Genomic DNA, 20,298 nt, shown 5'->3' on the forward strand with positions numbered 1-20,298 from the left:
TTAAAAAAATTTATAAAACGTTAAATGCACACTGCCCCCAGAAATGCTTTGAGAAAGAGGGTAAAAGCACTCTTTAAATTTTTACCAAAACAAAATTGATGTTCTTTGAAAGGGATCATGACAACAGGCGACTTCTTGGGAATGATTTGTGGTGGGATTGAGGTTGTTGCTAGAAATGCATCTCTTATATGTCCATGACTCGCAGAACACTTGAACCTTTGTAAGTAACATTGCCATCTTTTCTCGCATCTTATCTCTGCTCCCTGTCTTCTCTCAGGGCTTCGACCCCCCTCATCAGAGCGAGACCAGGACGATATATGTGGCGAACCGTTTTCCACAGCATGGCCACTACATACCACAACGCTTTGCAGACAACAGAATCATTTCATCCAAGGTAACAATATTTGCTTGAAGCCTGTGTTGTTGGTGTGTTTTAAGATCTCAAATAGATGAGCTGTCTTACTAAAACACAGTTGTAAAACCTTGAAATTAGGTTGACCAGCATTGGTTTATCTGATTTCTTATCAAAGATTAACCATTTTACAAACTAGTAGAGTATGAAAGAATTTGACTGATTTTTTTTTTTTTTTTTTTTTGTGCTGCTTCTCACAGCGTGGGATTTCAAAATAAGTTATGCGGTACTAAACCACAACACTTGCTTAAGCAATGACAGAAGCAATGCGTGAGCTAGTCACCCAGAGAAACTCAAAACTTTAAACTGATTTGTGCCACCATCTTGCTTTTTTGTTAAAATGAATAGATTTGAATTGTTAATGTGGTTGAAGAGAAAATTTTCAAGCTTGATTTGGTGGTGATAGGATCAGCTCACACAAAAAGCTTTTGTTCTCCAGAGAATTGGCAGGTCAGCTGGAAGGCTAACTGGACAGAAGGACAATAAACTGAAGAAGAAGCCTTTTGCAAGGCTTTTTGAATCATACAGATATGCAGCTGAAATGAACTGTTTAGTCTTTGACCTTTTCCCTTTGTTTCTTTTTTTTCTCTTTCAGTACACAATTTGGAATTTTGTCCCCAAAAATCTATTTGAGCAGTTCAGAAGGATAGCAAACTTCTATTTTCTCATTATCTTCCTTGTTCAGGTAATGTCACACAGGCACACAGTTTTTGTGGTATGCAGTTTTCACCGTCTGATGATGAGTCATGTGCGACCTCAGCTTTCCTGTGCCACATACGAACGTGTGCATGTCTCTTTCTGCATGAGTGAATGCCTCATTAACTTCTATGGACCAGAAGAGAGACTGGTCTGCCTCAGTATTAAAACATTACACCCGCACATTTAGCAATATGTGTGTCTTTACAGCCAGCCCAAAGCGTTGAGCCTTCACTATTCATCAGTCATCCTGTGTTTAAGTTGGATTTGGCTTTCAGATTTTCAGTCATCATCTGATGTATTTGGGACCGTGTACTGAAGCCAAAGCAATCGACTTGACTTTGTCTGAAAAGGCTGTCTTTTCATCCACTCAAGCTGTCAGCACAGCTGAAGTCAGCTAAGGTTGAAATTACCCAAGAAAGGACATTTTCTTATCTTGACACGATGGACAAGACGTTTTCTTAGAGGAACAATCTGACCTTTTTGAAAGATGGCTTCTAAACCTACTATGAACTGTCATCTCATCAAACACGGGAGAAGTGGTCACAGTGAGGCTTGGATAAATTGTACTTTTTTTAACGTTTTGATTTCTTGAAACCTTAATTTTACATTAACACTGTCGCTTAAAGCTAACTGAATGTAATTTAAATGTAAAGCTGGCATTTTTTCTTCTGCATAAAACCTTTTGTACAACTGAAATCCTACATTTGAAACCCTTTTTGTTTGGTTTTATGTATAGCTTTAAGCAGCCTTCCTCTTATCTGTTCTTGCAAACCAGAAAATCTTTTCTGCCTTTGGCCATTAAAGCCACCTTTTAAACAATGCAACATGTAAAATGGCATCTGATAAATGCATTTCCCCCCAACCTCAGAGGCCACAACGATATTTTACTGTAATTTGGGCTGCATATCCTACCTCAGTGTGTAATAACTTTCTTTCTTTTAGAAGACATAATCAATTACTCGTTGGCATCACTCAAAATTATCTGCAGATTTTAGCGTCTGAATTAGCAGAAATGTGTTCAATGATGTGCTTTGTAATGCCAGTAACCAGAGCAGCAGTACAGGCCAATAATGTTCCAGTTCATGCAACATTAACTAAGTTGCAGTTAAAGATTATGCTTGGAAGTTTTTAAGTTTCTGACAAGATCCTGCATTTTTAGTTAATTAAGGTTCAGCTTCCACATGTTTGTAGTAAAAGTTGTCTTTAAAGCTGCTAATGTTCTTTTCTGTTTATTTGTGGGCATTTGCATGGCTGTATTTTTTTTTATGTCAGAACAACTTTTAAGTTTAACATCTTGGATGTGTGGAAATGCATAAAAAAAAAGCACATTTCAGACTTTTCTTACAGTGTGACAAACATGTTTGATGATCTAGATAAAGAAGAGAATTAACAATAAAGTTTGGCATTCAGTCATGATTAAGGGGGGGAAATAAAGAACAGGTTTTTACTTTGCGTTAAGGAAACGTGATCTGACAGTTAACCTTTATGGGAAGTTAGATGTATTTCCTGTTTGACACATCAATCGCTACTTCTCTCTCTTTCTAGTCGTGTTCTCGCCGTCACACCCACTTTGACTCAACTGTGTCTTTTCTTTTTTTCACTTCAAACTTTGTGACATCACTACACCTCGTTCTCTGTATTTTTCTTTGCAGTTAATGATAGACACTCCAACCTCCCCAGTCACCAGTGGGCTCCCTCTCTTCTTTGTGATCACAGTAACGGCAATAAAACAGGTGAGATCACAAGAACATGATAGGCTTCCTTCTGCACAAGCTGAATAAGTAGAACCAACTATTTTATTTTCAGCACAAACTCATCAAAAGCCCATGTTAAAGTCCACTTAGTTACATATTCACTTGAATGTATTATTAAACCCAAATGAGAAGGTGAAAAAAATGAACCGGTGACCAGTAAATTTAATTGATTACTTTGTGAGAATAAAAAAACAAAAACTCTCTAGATATTTGTGATTGTTTTATTGCCTAAACTATTTATTCATTTAGTCTAAAAGAGGTGCTTTTTTAGATTATATAATCATGTCTGTGAATAAAACTATGTTACTAAACTGTTATTTTCAGTATTTCACATGTAACTTATTGACGGTTTGCAGGGCTATGAAGACTGGCTGAGACACAAAGCTGATAATGAGGTGAATGGTGCTCCAGTTTTTGTGGTTCGCAGTGGAAGTCTGGTCCAGACGAGATCCAAAAACATCAGGGTAAGAATGCTAAAGCAATTCTGTGAAACAACTTTATTTTTTTTTCAGATTATCTGCTCCTTCCATGGACTGATTATATCTTATTATGGAAAGTTCATGTTTGCACCTTGAAAAAACTGATCTAACTTTAGCTTAGCATTCCAATTTGTGGTCTACGTCGTGTTTCTTGTCATACAATTTGGGGATTCATTTAGAATAAAGTTAATGAATAATGTTTAATAGAAAAGGTTTCCTTCATACATTAATACTGGTTTCTGGAAATGCACCAGTATGGAATGTTGGATCTTTGTAGCTGTAACACAAATAGCAAATCAATGCAACTGGTTGTGTTCATGCTCATTCAATTTCTCCTGCAAGGTTTACGCAATGAGTTCTCACTCACTGCAGATTATAACCTGTTTCTAAACATCTCACTCTCAGACTGAAATTAAATGAAACATCATTTATTAATCCCAGAAGGAAATTGCAGTGACTAATGCATAATTGAAAAATGATTAACTTAAGCTTAATTCACCACTGGAAGTAGCTGCTGCATTTTTTTTCTCTGTCATTGTGGCTTACAGCGTCTTCATGAAAATAGTTATCCATTTATCGTAATTCTTAGATGTAAGTGGTTCATCCTAGTCTTACCTGATTGTATTAAAACCCCATGTCCTTTTGTCCCGCAGGCTCCTCTTGTCATGTCCACAAATGGCACTGATAACATTTAGGAAAATTAGCTTTTAGCTTATTGCTGTTTCCCTTTTTTTTTTTTTTTTTTTTTTAAAAAAAAAATTGAAATTCATAAACCTGCCTCCCACATGTTGGTACAAACAAGTTTTGCTGTTTCCTTGCCTCAGTGACGTAATGTTTTTGATGCCATGATATGGTTCTAACTCAGAACATTATAGAGTACACAAATCCTCTGAGGTCAGAGTCCTCAGATACTCTGGAACTTATGTGTCTGCAGCTAATGCAACACTGCACTGATGATGTGTGTGCTTTAGCTAAAAGGCAAGTGAGTCTGTTAGGCGGTACATGTGATATGAATGCATTCACAGCCTGAAAACAAACGGCTAACAAGGTGAAATGGTTTAAAAACAATGGTGCAAAAATGTCCGACTGTGTGTTGGTGGCAGTCTCAGAGTGTGAGTTATAATGTTGTAACATTTGTCACAGAATAAATCGCACATCTTCCAAGGAAAGGTCACTAACCAATGACGTGTGGATCATGTTCAGTTACTCAGAAGGAATTTTATCCAAAAATAAACCAAAAGAGAAATGCCTTTAAGCCTTTTTTTTTAACAATACTGTAAGTTTGAAGATGTATTCATGTTATCTTTTAAACCAGCTTAACACTAGACTCTTGGGGTTTTCTTTCTTTTTTTTTTTTAAATTTATTTTTTTTAACTTGAAGGTGATTTTCCAAAAAACAAGGCAACCTTAATCTCCCCTTGTTTGCGTTCAGGTGGGGGACATTGTTCGTGTGGCTAAAGATGAGACGTTTCCAGCTGATCTGGTGTTGCTGTCGTCAGATCGTGTAGATGGTACATGTCACATCACAACAGCCAGCCTAGATGGAGAGACCAACCTTAAGGTCTGTGTGCATTATGTTAATCATGTCATTACCATGCAGGCATGCGTATCCAGATTAGACAAGAACTTCAACTGAAAAACATGAAATTCTACTTTACATTTTAACTTTACTGCATTTTGATCCGCAGCGCTACCACAAATGGAAATTGTACGCCTGATTTCACTAGAGAGAGCTGGGTGGATGCAAAGGAGGAGTGGGTTGATGGTATTCTGATAATGCTAGATAATAAAGCTAGTGGAACTTAATTAAAGATGTGTATCTTCTGAGATCTTCTTTCAGTCATTAACACGTAACTTGATAGAAAAGGTTAGCAGTTATTTATTTATTTATTTTTTTATTTATATTTTATTTATTTTAATTTAGTTAAGAAAAAACTGTTCTGTCTGTATGGGTTACAGGAGTATTGTAAGCTTTTTGTGCAAGTGTCTGATTGAGTGTGGACACATTCATTAATTTATTTTCTATACTGCTTAATCCAGTTCATGGTTGCGGGGGACTGGAGCCAATCCCAGCATTAGCAGGAAAGAGGCAGGGTACACTGTGGACAGGTTGCCAGTCTATTGCAGTCCGTCACATGTCTATGCTCATGTGTATTTTCAGTGGAAAAGTTTTTCTTGGTACTGTGTGAATATTGTGTATTTACTAATGAATGATTTAAAATTAGCATATTTTGCATCAGATTTCTATTCATTTTAGAATTGGGACCTTTCTTCTCCCCACATTTTAAGCTTTGCATGATCAAACAGAAGAGAAGAGCAGGACCAGAAATTCAGTGGAACTGTCAATGCAGGGTTATCCAGTTAAAAGAAAAGTTGAACATGTAGTTTTACACTTTAAACTTTTTTTGCCACAACTTGATACATTGTATATGTGAAAAACATCAAATGATTGTTCACTTTTTATGTGTTTTAATATGTTTGGACAGATAAATACATGTCTATTTTTTTTGTCTAATATGATTACAATATGATACAGCAATCCTTCATCACATTCTAACTGTTTCCCTCCCACCAGAGCAATCCCAGTTGATAAAACCATTTCTAACAGTTAAAAGCTTTTCAGTCAATCTCTATTTTTAATTTTTCCTTTTATTGGTGTCTTCTTTTTATCTGTAAACCATCTTTTTTCATTTTAAACAATGCTTTTTCACCATCAATATTAAACTTTGTGTTTCATTTTTAGACCCACTTCTCTGTGCCAGAGACATCAGTGTGTCAGTCAGTGTCCCAACTTGAGGCTTTGCAGGCTGTAGTGGAGTGTCAACAACCCGAACCCGACCTGTATAGGTAATCTTCACACATGTGCACACAGAATAAGGTGTAAATCTAGTTCAGCTACACAGCGAAGAATTCAGTAGATTTCATCAGGCTTCAGAGATAAAGCCGAGTGTCATCTGCATAGTAATAGTTATTCGCCTTGCTATCTTATAAAGAGTACAAAGGGAAAAGTATGAATTCCATGACTTCAGCTGGTATGTGAGGAAGACTCGTTGATATGACCTCTATTGATAGATGTGTCAAAATACATGAATACCAATGTTGATATCACTTAATATGCATTTCACATCATTTCCTACCTCCTCTACGCTCCAGACTTCTAGTCATTAGATTGTTGTTGATATTCTATTCTATTCTATTCTATTCTATTCTATTCTACAGTCATCTAGCAGACACTTTTATCCAAAATGACTTGCATATTAGAGTAAGAACAACACTAGCATGAAATCACACAGTAGAGAACATCATAGGAAGGTGCTGGTGTACTACTGGGGTCCAGTTGGATGCAGGTGTTGACATGTAGTGCTAGAGGCTTTATTTTCTTTTGTTTTTTCTTCCAACGCCACAATATTCCCTATATTAAAATACAAACAATGGCTAGCACAATATTTGTTGCAAAGAACTAGACTAAGTTCTCCAACTCCTCCTGACAAATATATTTAAACGAAGTATGGAAGTGAAGTGAGTGAAGAGCTGAGTCATCAGCTTGCTCCTAGAACTAGACAAGGACTCTGCTGGATGGACAGGGTTTGGAAGATCATTCCACCATTGTGGCACAACAGAAGAAAAGAATCTGGCTAGCGATGAAGTCCTGCGTTGTGGTGGTGTCTTCATTGGTAGAGCGTAACTGTGGAGATGGAGTGTAGCTCTGGATTAAGGAGTAAAGGTAGACAGGAGCCGTTTAAGGTTATTGTTCTGTAAGCCAGAAGCAAAGCTTTGAATTTGATGCGTGCTGCAACCAGAAGCCAGTGAAGTGGGATTAGTTGCAGAGTGACATGAGCCCTTTTGGGCAGGAATAAGTTTTACCTGACTGGACCTCGTCTTGTGAACGCTGTGCAGGCTCAGCTTTCCATTTTCACTGCTTTCCTCAGTAACAGTTTGGTTTCTTAATTGTAATTTATCGATTAAAACATTCCAAAAATTGTCACCTTTTTTCCCCCACAGGGTTTCCATGTACTTTATGCATGTGCAACATCAATAGTCTTGTTTCCTACTGCTGTAGTAGCAGTCCTCCACCATGTAAGGCACAGGTGTCAAACCCCAGTCCTTGAGGGCCGGTATCCTGCAGGTTTTTGTTTTCTCCATCCTCCAACACACCCAACCAAAATTTATAAATAGGTTGACGAGAAGTTTCTGGATCCATTTGATTTGAATCAGCTGTGTTGGTAGAGAGAAACAACAACAAACCTGCCGGATACTGGCCCTCTCGGACTGGAGTTTGACCTCTGACTGTGTTCTCATGATGCGTAATTGTTTTCAGAAGATCTTAAACTTGAGTCAGATTTGGACCCCATATGTAAAATGTGTTGATTTTGTTTGTTATTGTTTTAACATTTTCAGATAAGAGTGACGTCAAACCAAAAAGCAACTCCAATAGCAAATGCGTTTTATAGCTTTTGATTTGCTGTGTAAAATAGTCACTTATGGCTTGTTTATGCCCATTTAGAAGCCTTCCTCAGTTAATCTGCTAATGCTCGTCATCTGAGGAATACCCTTTGAACATATTTATGGCCTTCATCAGTGCAATAAACCATTATTTATGTGGTATCTCCCAGATTTGTAGGTCGTATCACTGTGACTCAGCATGGTGAAGAAATTGTCAGGTAAGACCAGTCAATAAAAAAAAAAAAAAAAAATCTTCCTCAGTATAACTGGGAATGGTCAAACTATTGGTACCAGAATTATACATACAAAGGATTATATTTGGACATGTTTTCTTATTTCTTTAGTTTTTGTTATTGCATGGATTTTTCAGATGTTCATTTATTAATGAAATCCCTTCAAATATCAATAATCTGATCTGTATATATTTGTTTCATATGTCAGACCACTGGGTCCAGAAAATTTGCTGCTCCGAGGGGCCAGGTTGAAAAATACCAAAGAGATTTTCGGTGAGTCAGAAATATGAGAATGAGAGCAAAAATTCAGCAAATGACAACATTCAGCGATTATCACCGTGGTGCCACAGTTAAGTTGGGACATTGTTAATGCCACAGGTGGAATGTGACTAACTGAGCACAGTGCATGTTTGATGATGGTGCCAGACTACTCCGATAACCCGAGGCTGCAGCCTGGGGAATGGGGCGGGGCTGGATATTGGGCGTGGTTGGATGTCAAATGGGCGTGGCAAGATAGGCAATGGGTGTTACGGTGTGTTGAGACCAAGCGTTTTTGACGCTCAAAACGCTGAACGCTCGACGCTGGTCGACTTTTGTGTCCGACACCAAAAACGCTCCCAACGCTCGATCCAGACAAGCGGAAGACACGGCAGGGGCGGAAAAGGGAGGGGGAAAGGCGGAGCTTTTCTTCCGGTCAGTCTGAATGATGGCGGTGCAGTAGAGAGATGGATTGGTTTTATTTAATAAATAAAGCGTTTAATAAACGAAGCTTTGCTAGGCAACGTATCCTGCTACGTTGCCAAATCAGTAACATTCAGCTTTTTAGCATGGAATGCTTATCCTAAATATTGTATGGAGTAATGGCGTCTCAGCCCCGTGTCTGGGTTCACCACAGAAATCCTCCAGCAGCTGCGAGCTGAGCGCTCTGATTGGTTGACGCCCCACGTTGAAAACGCGACGTGAGAAAGCTTGACGCCCCTTTGCCGCGCCTCCACATAGACTTTACATGGAAACCTGCCGCTCTTGATGCTCAAAACGCGTTTGGTCTGAACACACCGTTAGGGTTAGCAATGGCCACCAATCAAAAATGTTGAGGGGGCAGGGTTGGACTTCCAGCACCGTCCAATATCAAGCCCAGCCTCATTCTTCAGACCCTCTCGACTACTCGGATAGTTTAATTGCACACATGAAACTGCAGTTAATTTGCATGAAGAAATGAAGCCTATTACCAGGATTGTTCAGGAAATTCAGTTTGGTGCTTTATGTTGCCATGACTACAAGCATAAACTGATCAGGTGACAATCTGCAAGCCTGATGTAATGCCTAAATCAGCTGTGCTGTTGCAGGTGTTGCAGTTTACACAGGGATGGAATCCAAGATGGCTCTGAACTATAAGTGCAAGTCTCAGAAGCGCTCAGCGGTAGAGAAGTAAGGAGGCTTATTTGTTTAGGTTACCAAAATATTTCTGTTTAATGCTGTGCTGAATAAAACCCTGAATACTAAAATGTTTCCTGATGTCAGGTCAATGAATACCTTCCTCATCATCTACCTGGTCATCTTGCTGTTCGAGGCCATCCTCAGTACCATCCTGAAGTACACCTGGCAGGCTGAGGAGAAATGGAACGAGCCTTTCTACAATCAAAAGACTGAACAAGAGAGAAACAGCAGTCCGGTTAGTCTGCTTTATGTGTCAGAGGAATGCATTTTTATTGACTTTTTCTTGTTGTTCGTTGTTGTGAGCCACAAAGATAAGATTTTTTTTTAATATATATCTTTTTAGTTAGTATTTCACTTCCATGTCTTGTTTAACCTGCATGTCTCTCTTTTTTTGTCTTTTATCACCAATGTTCTGCTTACTGTAGATAGAAATGAATGGGTAGAAGTTTAAAGATGAGGCCAAGCTGAAAACCACACGTGCACGCGTACACGGAGAGGAGTGCTGTTGGGACAGTTTTAGTGTCTCTAGATTGTGTGATAAGAACCAAGAATGAAGTGCCTATCACTGGGCCAATCTGTTGTCGCAGCAGCCTACCTGCCAAAACCAATCCGTCAGGAAGACCAGCTGTCTCTCTATTGAGACAAAACAGATATTGTTGTGCTCAAGCCATTCATTCCTTAATGGCCTCCAATAAATTAAAAATCCTCCTAAGATTTAGTTATTAGGTGTTCTTGACCTCCATTAGTCCCATTGGAACATATTTTACCACTACAGCTTTTATCATTTTTAACTCAGTGCTCCAAAGAGTTCTGGTGCTTTAAAAATCCACTTTCTTTAATATGGCCTTGAGATTTCAACACCTTTCAAGAACACTTTTCTAAAATAGTGCATTATTTCATGTCCTTTTTTTCAACAGGTATTTTTGTTTTCTTCAGGTCACAGTCATGGTTTATTTATTGTGTGCATGTGGAGTTCATGTCTAGTCACATGAAGACGACTTTTGGTGCTGCTAATGTTTCGCTCAGTCTGCTCTCCCTCTCCTTTGCTGTCACCTGAAGTAATTATCTTTTTTAATAAGAATGAATCACTCTGCCTGCTTTAATTTAGAAGGATCTGTGCTGAGCTTCCCATCATGCTGTGTGTGGCTAAGATTTACTTTTTCTGACTGAAAACCTTCATATTTTCCTCCAGTTTTTAAAAATATTATTCTTTTGTACACTTAACAAATTCAGATTCATTCAGACTAAATGTATCATAATCGCAATTCGTCTGTCTGTCTTTCTTTATATTTGCATGTGTTTTTTTTATTTTTTTATTATTAGAACAGTAACTTGTAAGAACTGGACGGAACTGATTTTTACAGGTCTCTAATTTTGCTTTGAAATGAGGTTGAAAACACTCATCAGTAATAATAAATATTTAAATATGTGTAAATAAATGTATAAATGCAAAGTTAGGAAATAAATGCAAAATTGTGAATTATTTTAATTTGGTTATTCAGTTTATTGATTCTTATTTTAGTTTGGTCCTTTTGTAAGTCTTATTTGCCTTGACCTCATACTCCTTGTGTGATATCAGACATCAGGCTTATTCCATTGTGCTCTCCCTGGTTTATTGTTTCATAAAATGTATTTTCTTTATTTTCTTGTACTTTAGATTTTAAAGTTCATCTCAGACTTCTTGGCCTTTCTGGTCCTCTATAACTTCATCATTCCCATTTCGCTGTACGTCACTGTGGAGATGCAGAAGTTTCTGGGCTCGTTTTTCATTGGCTGGGATTTGGACCTTTACCACGAGGAAACTGACCAGAAAGCTCAGGTCAACACGTCTGACCTCAATGAAGAGTTGGGGCAGGTATGACTGAATATACAAATAAAATCACTTGCATATGCAAGCACACATTTAGTAATATATGCATTTGTGTGTGTATTTGTGTGTGTTAGGTGGAGTATGTGTTTACTGACAAGACGGGTACGCTAACAGAAAATGAAATGCAGTTCCGCGAGTGTTCAATAAATGGAATCAAGTACCGGGAAGTCAATGGGAAACTGGTACCAGAGGGAATGACAGATGATTCTCCAGATGGTTCTGCAGCTCACCTGGTAACTAAATATTTTATTAATGTATGTATGATGCATTAATTTTCTTTAGACATATGCAGACTGAATACACTATTGTCACTTCTAACATCAGAGAGACAGAATGTGAGTTTATGTCAAATTAGATTGAAACATAAATGACATGTTTTGAGTTTCTTTAACAACACGTAGACACTATGCATGCATCACTAATGGTTTTGGCTAAGAGGGAAGAGCTAGTTGTCCACCAGTGGCAACATTCATTCCATGGTAAATCCGTACGCGTCTCTGGACAAGACACCAAGCTTGTTTCACAAAGTTACTGCTGGGACTTGGTGGTTATGAGAACAATTTTAGGATGCTTTGTGAAGAGTGTCGTGTGTAGATGGTGTGAGAAGACTGGAGGATTAGAGCTGAAAGGGAGAGTGCATGTGGGTTGTTTAGGAGTGTAAAGTGCATTGTCCAGATTGTGGAACATCAGATTAAGATTAGCAAAGATTGAGGTGTTTCAGGCTGTGACAGTAAATGTATGGGATTGACTTCATGATCCTGCCTATGTTGGACTTAAGCTGTGCTGTCTTTTTCTCATTTATTTACTTTGATCTTTCAGCACATGCACTGATACAGAAACATACAAATGCACTTTCATAGTACAGAAGCATAATCGTTTCATTACTCTAATTTTACTGCAAATTAAGAGCTTCTTTGTACACATTATATTGATTTTGCACAGAATGTGAATGGCCTTCACCTGCGAATCGCATGAGTTATGATCACATCAATGCACAGTGCTTTACTGTTTGGAGCAAGGTTTGATGTTTCTTCCTCTCTCCTTCCCTGTTGTCTTTATCCAGATGGGAGAGGAATTGTTATTTCTCAAGGCGGTGTCACTGTGTCACACCGTTCAGATCAGCTACGATCAGCCAGACTGCCTGATTGCAGGAGGAGATCCATTCTCACAAGCCAATGGTTTCTCCTCTAACATGGAATACTACGCTTCTTCACCAGATGAGAAAGCTTTAGTTGAGGCAGCAAAGAGGTAAAGTTAACATCTTTCTTGTTCAGACTTAAGAGAAGAACTTTAGCTTTGCTGAAGCTGAGAAGCAACTGGCCATAATGTCTGTACGCTCACCTCCTTGATTTTGACCCGAAGTTAAATTCTTACAAGTGAACAGCACTTCTTCTAGTGCCAGTTATTAGAGAGGACATTAAAACATTTATGGAGTTCAGACTCTTTCACAGGAAGTTTAGCGCAGGCAGCAGTTCAATGTCCTGGAAGTAGTAAAAAGCCTTTCCAGCAATCCTGTATCAAAGATGGCTTGAAAAGGTAAAAAATATTAATAAAGTTTGGACAAAATCTGCTGCAGCAGTATGATTTAAGGAAGCTGAAGGCGTTGAACCTTTAAAAAAAAGATTAAAATCAACTTAATAGTCCAAGAAAACATTGCAGAATTCATAAATAAAAGGTTTGGAAAGAAACGGACCTGTCATGTCAACAACGGAGGACAAGGAGCAACAAGAAGATTTCATGGCAATGGAATCAGCTCCATCATCAATAAAGTCGTGGTCAATTTTGATCAAAGTTTTACACTGGTCAACGGAGGTGATACTGAGAAATGCGAAGTTACCTTGAGATTAATGCAATTAGAAGTATTATAAGTATTCAGTAGTTATGACCAGAGTTATCCAACTCAGAAAGGGACAGACACACCAACTGCAACTTCACACATTAAAGATGGCTGCTGACAAATCAAAACAAAGTTAATAAAAAGTCATTTTCTTGTAAACGTGGTTGTTTGTGTGTATAAATCAATGTTAAATGTATTTCTTTTCAACTTTACCTGTAAACTATTTAGCAAATTGTGGGCATGTTCCATCTATCCATTTTTTTAACTTCTTAGTCCAATTCAGGGTCACATAAAGCTGGAGCCTATCCCAGCAACCACTGGGAGAGTGGCAGGGTACACCCTGGACAGGTCGCCAGTCCATCACAGGGCCTGTGTCCATGTTTAAAACACTAAATAATGCAACATCTGCAGGTTTTGCTGTGAACAAAACATTGGATAATGTGGTTAGCCTCTTTATTCCTCTTTACAACAAGAGAAAACTGATTAAAATAAGAGCAGTTTTGTCCCGCTCTGGCCTGAAACTCACATGGTCTGCATGTACAATTGTGAAGTTTCTGTTTTTTCTGCTGTGACATTTATAATTTGCGTAAAGCACAGATACTTTGCAGCATACAAAAATCAAATGTATTACAAGTCTATGTTTAAAGTCAAATTCTTATATATTTTTATGACCAAACTAAGAAAATATTTCAGCTTTGATGGATTTATGATAACACATATAAACAGAAGCAAAACAAAGAGTTTCCTGCCTGTCACCACATTGGTATTCTGACTTTTCCTACTTTGCAAACAATAAGACGCTTCACTTTGATATGACGTCATTCCCAAAACCAACTTCCAATCTCCGACCTATCTTGAACTCCTGTTCATACCTCAATTACTTTTCTAACTACCGCTGGTCCTCTGCTTTCATGCTCCATTGTCCGTCTGTGTTGATGAACAAACGGAACTAAGACGTTCAGACAAACATAATCTCAGGTATCATTGTTAGGTGCAGTTAGTTTCTAGTTTATCGGTCCTGGCTAACAAAAACTTGTTTCAACCTTATCTTTGCTTTGTAATTGTTGATCTACATTTCTTTTAAATGTGCTGCCATGTTTATTCAGTGAATAAATGGATGTCGTAAACCATAGACTGCAGCCCTCCGTATCTCAGCAGTCAGTAATTGTAAACAAATTATTTTATTAATTTTCTCAAGATAATAATAAGAGAAAATTAATAATTGATAATAGATAATAAAAGAAAAAGCATCTTGTGTCCGACTTCCATTTCCTCATACTTGAAGCCATGACTATTGTCTTGTGTTTTTTCTAACCCTATTCAGGATTGGTGTGGCCTTCACTGGCAGCAGTGGTGAAACGATGGAAATTAAAACATTTGGCAAGTTTGAGAAGTAAGTCGCCCTGAGTTTTAATTCACAAATTCTCTTAATGCAGTAAGAATAATGTCTTTGTGACAATGGAAAAGTGGAAGAGTGAGAAATTTAGATCAACAGCAGTGTTTATGTCTGTCCCTCAGGTATAAACTACTCCACGTGTTAGAGTTTGATGCTGACCGAAGGAGGATGAGCGTCATTCTACAGAACCCCTCAGGTAGCATTGTCTGCTTTAAAATATGTTTATCATCATTTAAAAAAAATATTGATTCCAGTCTAAACAATTACAGCACAAGACAAACAATTTAAAAATAGGTTAATAAAGAAAACAAACCAATATTATGGAAAAACTGACTTAAATTACTGAAATAAATTTATTAAAAAATGCATTGAATCCTGCAGATTGAATTTACTTGAGATGTAAACTGCAGCATTTGTATAAGTATAAGTATTTTTTGGTGTTTATTTTTGTATATTTTACAAGTTATTCATGTTTTATTTCAAAGGAGGACAAGTGCTCTTCACCAAGGGGGCTGAATCAGCCATTTTGCCTTTCACCACGAGTGGTGAGATTGAAAAAACAAGACTTCACGTTGACGAGTTTGCCCTGGTGAGTTAATATCACACACACACACACACACACACACACACACACACACACACACACACACACACACAATGTCAGATGTTTTTCAAGTTCCTGGTATTACATCACACTTGCCACAGAAAATGTGGGTCTTTTTTCTCTGAATTTTCACACCTTCTGAGTATGATGGAAAAAAGTGTCCTCTGCACTTTTAGCAACACACACGCGCGCGTGCGCACACATACACACACACACACACACACACATATACATATATATATATATATATATATATATATATATATATATATATACACCGACTAATGATTTAAACCTTTAAAGTCTTGCGTCTGTAAGTTTGACTTTAACAGTAATTACATTTTGGGCTGTGTTCACAACGGTACAAATAGGTCATCGTAATGGTCTCACACACACACACACACACACACACACACACACATCAATATCCGTCTTCCACATGAAGCTATCAGACATCAGTAATCAGAAGTTGTGCTCCGGACTGGATTGATTTGTGGACGAGTCATCTCCTCCAGTTGGCTTCTGTCAATTAAAAGCAACTTATGATCCATTTTTTTCTGCTCTGGTTTTAAGCCACTCATCCCTTACTCACATAGTTTTGACTTTACTTTTAACCCACATTATGACATATTTATATATTGCTCTAAATTCTCTGCTGTTTACATTTCCACTTTTCTCTAATGTAGAAAGGTTTGCGTACCCTGGTGGTTGCATGTCGCCACTTTAGTCCAGAAGAGTACATCAACGTGGACAGGTGCCTCACAGCTGCTCGCACTGCGCTGCAGCAGAGGGAGGAGAGACTACGGGAAGCCTTTGACTACATTGAGAAAGACCTGCATCTTCTGGGAGCAACAGGGGTTGAAGACAAGTACGGAGACTTTAAATATAAATCTGAGTAATACTGGTGATGGAACGGTTGTCAGATTCATAGCTTGTTACTAATTTGTTAGCACAGAAGAAGCAAGAAAAACTGCTTGAATGCTTATAGATCAAAATGAGAGTTAGCTGTGTTTGCATATTTAATTGTCTTCACTAGAGTTCAGGATGGAAGATTACATTTATTGGCATTTCTACAGCCAAGAAGTGGAGGGGGTGCCAGAAAACCAATAGTCATCCTATTTGTTTGCAAGCTTTCTCAATATTAAACTCCAATGTGTGGAGCTTGAACCACTAATAGTTGAATAGTTGCTATTTGTTGATTAGTCAAAAAATAGTCAATTCCAGTGACTATACGTTGGATTTTAGAAACTATACGTTGGATCTTAAAAAACCTCAGCTCGGTCCCTCTGTTTTTAGCAGCTATCAACCCATCTCTAATCTGCCTTTTATCTCTTAAGATTTTAGAATAAATAGTTGCTAAGCAGCTTCCAGCTGCTTTAGAGACACACAACATCCTGGATCGTTTCAGTCTGGTCTTCGCAGGGCTCACGCCACTGAAACAGCCCTGCTTAGAGTGTCCAATGATAATCCTGATGCAGAGTGATACAGGTCATTGCATTGTTATTGTTGCTGGACCTGACCTAAGCTTTTGACACTATAGATCATCAGGTTCTGCTAGACAGCCTGAAACACTGGGTTGGGGTATCTGAATCTGAACTTAAATGGTTCTCTTCTTACCTCTCTGGTAGATAATTCTTTGTGGCTGCTGTCAAGCTCAGGTCGTCACCTTCATCTCTTGATTATGGCGTTCCACAGGGGTTCGTTCTGGGTCCGTTATTGTTCATTTTATATTTGCTCCCTTTGCAGGACACGATAGGCTCTTTTAAAGATCTCTCTCATCATCGTTATGCTGATGATATCCAGGTGTATATTTCTTTTAAACCTCAGGATGTTTTTAAAATTCAGTTTTTACCTGGGTGTCTGGATGCTGTCAAGAGATGGTTGAGTGAAAATTTTCTTCAACTAAATCAGTGGTTCCCCAACTTTTTCTCCAGGGGCCCCTTTTTATTGAAGAATATAAAGTCAAGCAGTGTAGTGTAGTGTGACAGTGTAGTTCACTGTAATTAAAGTTGTCAGTATTATTATCCTTTGTTCTGGTCCAGTGTGAAATGTTTTAAATCAGGAATCTCTGCAACTACTTCAGTTGAGCCGAGTTTTAAGCTCAGTTTATTTCTAAACCAACAGGCTTATTATGTGGTTAGGATGAAAAGTCCCCAAGTGGTGTTGTAACTTGTTTGGCTTCATAACATTTGATAATATTTTTATGTTTCTCTTCATTACCGACCATTGATTACTAATACTTGACCATTACCTGGTCAAGCCCAGGGACAGTTATCCTCCATCATACTTTCTTCTTGCCATATTATCGTCTATCGCAATAATTTCTGAGACAATTAATCGCATGGCAAAATTTATCATGACAGGCCTAGATAACTGGTTATCTGCCACATCCAGGTGCAGTCCCATAAAGCTGCTACTTGTGAGGCATTGTAAAACGTTCACCTGCTGTTGATGAGAAATAAAACTGTTGCTTAGACCAAACAAACTGAAGGAAATTCTAAACAAGGGTTCTGTTAGCTATCTGAATGGACTTCAAAGTAAAACTGGGACATTATTGAAGAGTAGGAGACGCATGATCAAGATGTTTACAAAGTGGAAGGAAGAGTCTGCAACAAATGAAGAATGTATAGTCTGCAGGGAGATGCCGTCGTCACTTCACTGAGCATCTCTGGAAATGAATGTTGCTGTGTGCTTGCATCCGCTCACCATCTGCTCCTCACATAAGCCTCAACATCTCTCACTTTGTTTCTCTCTCTGCTCTCTCGCTGCCCTATTTCTGCTTCTGAAATGAATTGCTTGCGGGGAACACATGGTCACGATCAAAGGATCTCCTCTTTTACAGAAGAGATGACTAACATTTCCCTCTGTTTCTAGTCTTAAAAAAAAAATGCAATGCATGGTCATTTTTGATCATATCACCTGTTTATTAATGGTTTATGAAACATTAGCTGTGGTCAGAAGTAGACCATGTTCTGACAAATAAGTACGGCATAGATTGTGAGGAAGGTTTCACCCTCCACTTCTCAGGGATTGATCTAATCTAATTAAGTATGAATCAGCTGACTTTTTTCCCCCACATGGAGGTGTCTTCTACTCATCCTCTCTCTTGTTTCTCTCAGACTCCAAGACAAAGTCCAGGAGACCATCGAAGCTCTGAGACTGGCAGGCATCAAAGTGTGGGTGTTGACAGGAGATAAACATGAGACAGCGGTCAGTGTCAGCTTGTCCTGTGGACACTTCCACAGAACCATGAACATCTTGGAGCTTCTGCAACAGCGCTCAGATAATGAGTGTGCTGAGCAGCTCCGCAGACTGGCCAGAAGGTGTGTGTGCATGTGTGTGTGTGACTCTCCTTATAATCCAGATATTCATAAGCTTTTAAGCTCGATTTACTTGGTGTAAAATGACAATATGCTGGATAATGAACTAAAATGCAATTATTTTGCTCCATTTTTCTTTTCATATCCTGGTCTTTCTCTCCATTTGTTTCCAGGATAAAAGAAGACCACGTCATTCAGCACGGACTGGTTGTAGATGGGGCCAGTTTGTCTTTAGCTTTGCGAGAACACGAGAAGCTGTTTATGGAAGTTTGTAAAAACTGTTCGGCCGTGCTCTGCTGCCGCATGGCTCCGCTGCAGAAAGCCAAGGTGATGACCTCCTGCCTGCATCTTCACACCATCTTTACACTCAGAAATATTAAGTAATCACGTATCTCTGAGAATTTCTAATTTTGGTATTCTAAAGAGTTAGTCATAGCTCAAATATATAAAACAGATGTCTCTCTGACGTCTGGAACTGGGGCGAGTTATCAGAAGTTTTTTTTCAAAGGTTACATAGGAAAAAACCATGAATTCACGGCTAAGAGGAAGGTTGGTGGTTTGATCTGTCCTATCCAGAGTCCACATGGTGAAGTGTCCTTGGAGTGCATAACCCCATGGAGTTCATTTGTGTGTGATTATGTGTATGATACAGCAGAGCGCTGCGGAGGCTGCGCCTGTGTAAGCTTTGAAAAAAAACTGCTTGAATGAGCTAATATGACTTGCAATAAGAAAACTTTAAAAAGGTCAGCAAAAATAAACAAGTGTCATATTAATACAGTGCATTTATTATTTCATCCTGTCTGTGGGCTCCAGAGCAGCGTGAAGGCTCAGTGTGGATTATTTCTTTCCACCCCCCTGTGACTTCATTGGTTTATTTAGGTGAGGTCAAACATGAGCTTTAGGTTTTTGCTGAGTTTTTTTTTTTTCTTCCCCCAAAGTTGAACATTGCTATAAATAAACCATCATTAAAATAAGGTCAGCATTGTGACGTGGACACATGTTGCTTCTCCTATCCATTTGAAGTCAATCTAATGGATAGGAACAACATGAAGTGACCTGATTCAGTTGTGTGTTTACATGATGGAAAAAACTTCATAAGATCCAAACACTTTTAACATGTGCAGTGTGTAATAATTCAGAACCTCCATGTGGTTCCAGCAGGCACAGAAATAACACACACTATATATATAAAATCATGGTTATTTTTTCCAATATTTTTACTGTAATTTTTACGTTTACTTTGTTCAGCTGTTTGTGTCGGAAAGTTCTTTTATAAATAAAGTTAGCTCGTGCTGATTAGAGGGAAGTTCTCCATGTAAATGTAGCTACAATGTCTGAGACGCTGTCAAAACCCCGACTGCATCTAAAGTAGCAAAACTTGCATTAGTTTCACCACATTAGCTATGTATCAAGCTGAAAATCAATGAAATGCTGGCTGAGCAGATTTTCATGACATATTGTTGCTATTTTATTCTCATGCAAGCTGTGTTCTCTGATTGGATTGGACTCATAATAAGGGGTGACACAGATGCTCTTTTTGTCTCAAATGATCTTCTCTTGAGCTCAGAAACTTCACTTTTTATTAATATTTTGTATGTGTTCTTGTCTTGACTTAGGACAAAAACATCATTCATATAACAGGGGTACTTTTCTGTGTTTTAGGTGGTACGCCTTTTAAAGACCTCACCAGAAAAACCCATCACTTTAGCCATCGGAGATGGAGCCAATGATGTCAGTATGATACAAGAAGCTCATGTGGGCATAGGTAAACTCATTCTGTAGCTACGCAGACAGAAACGCCACTGTGTTTGTAC

The 20,298-nt window shown here is 38.4% G+C and overlaps 1 protein-coding gene across 3 annotated transcripts in view; it reads left to right on the forward strand.

Moving 5' to 3' along the window:
- atp11b (ATPase phospholipid transporting 11B) overlaps positions 1-20,298 on the forward strand; it is a 66,751-nt gene that overhangs the window by 8,559 nt on the left and 37,894 nt on the right. For all 3 annotated transcript variants that reach the window (XR_013771433.1, XM_079245571.1, XM_079245570.1), the window contains exons 2-21: positions 278-394; positions 1,008-1,097; positions 2,764-2,844; positions 3,222-3,329; positions 4,777-4,905; positions 6,088-6,191; positions 7,958-8,005; positions 8,229-8,293; positions 9,367-9,448; positions 9,542-9,692; positions 11,115-11,312; positions 11,402-11,560; positions 12,391-12,575; positions 14,489-14,557; positions 14,683-14,756; positions 15,046-15,149; positions 15,851-16,032; positions 18,284-18,487; positions 18,658-18,811; positions 20,147-20,249. Coding sequence is in view for 2 of the 3 variants with exons in the window: in XM_079245571.1 (XP_079101697.1) it covers positions 278-394; positions 1,008-1,097; positions 2,764-2,844; positions 3,222-3,329; positions 4,777-4,905; positions 6,088-6,191; positions 7,958-8,005; positions 8,229-8,293; positions 9,367-9,448; positions 9,542-9,692; positions 11,115-11,312; positions 11,402-11,560; positions 12,391-12,575; positions 14,489-14,557; positions 14,683-14,756; positions 15,046-15,149; positions 15,851-16,032; positions 18,284-18,487; positions 18,658-18,811; positions 20,147-20,249 (2,407 nt within the window). In the remaining variant the exon portion in view is untranslated. The remainder of the gene's footprint in view (positions 1-277; positions 395-1,007; positions 1,098-2,763; positions 2,845-3,221; positions 3,330-4,776; positions 4,906-6,087; positions 6,192-7,957; positions 8,006-8,228; positions 8,294-9,366; positions 9,449-9,541; positions 9,693-11,114; positions 11,313-11,401; positions 11,561-12,390; positions 12,576-14,488; positions 14,558-14,682; positions 14,757-15,045; positions 15,150-15,850; positions 16,033-18,283; positions 18,488-18,657; positions 18,812-20,146; positions 20,250-20,298) is intronic.

Source organism: Telmatherina bonti (assembly GCF_933228915.1).
Source record: "Telmatherina bonti genome assembly, chromosome: 8".
NCBI lineage: Eukaryota > Metazoa > Chordata > Actinopteri > Atheriniformes > Telmatherinidae > Telmatherina > Telmatherina bonti.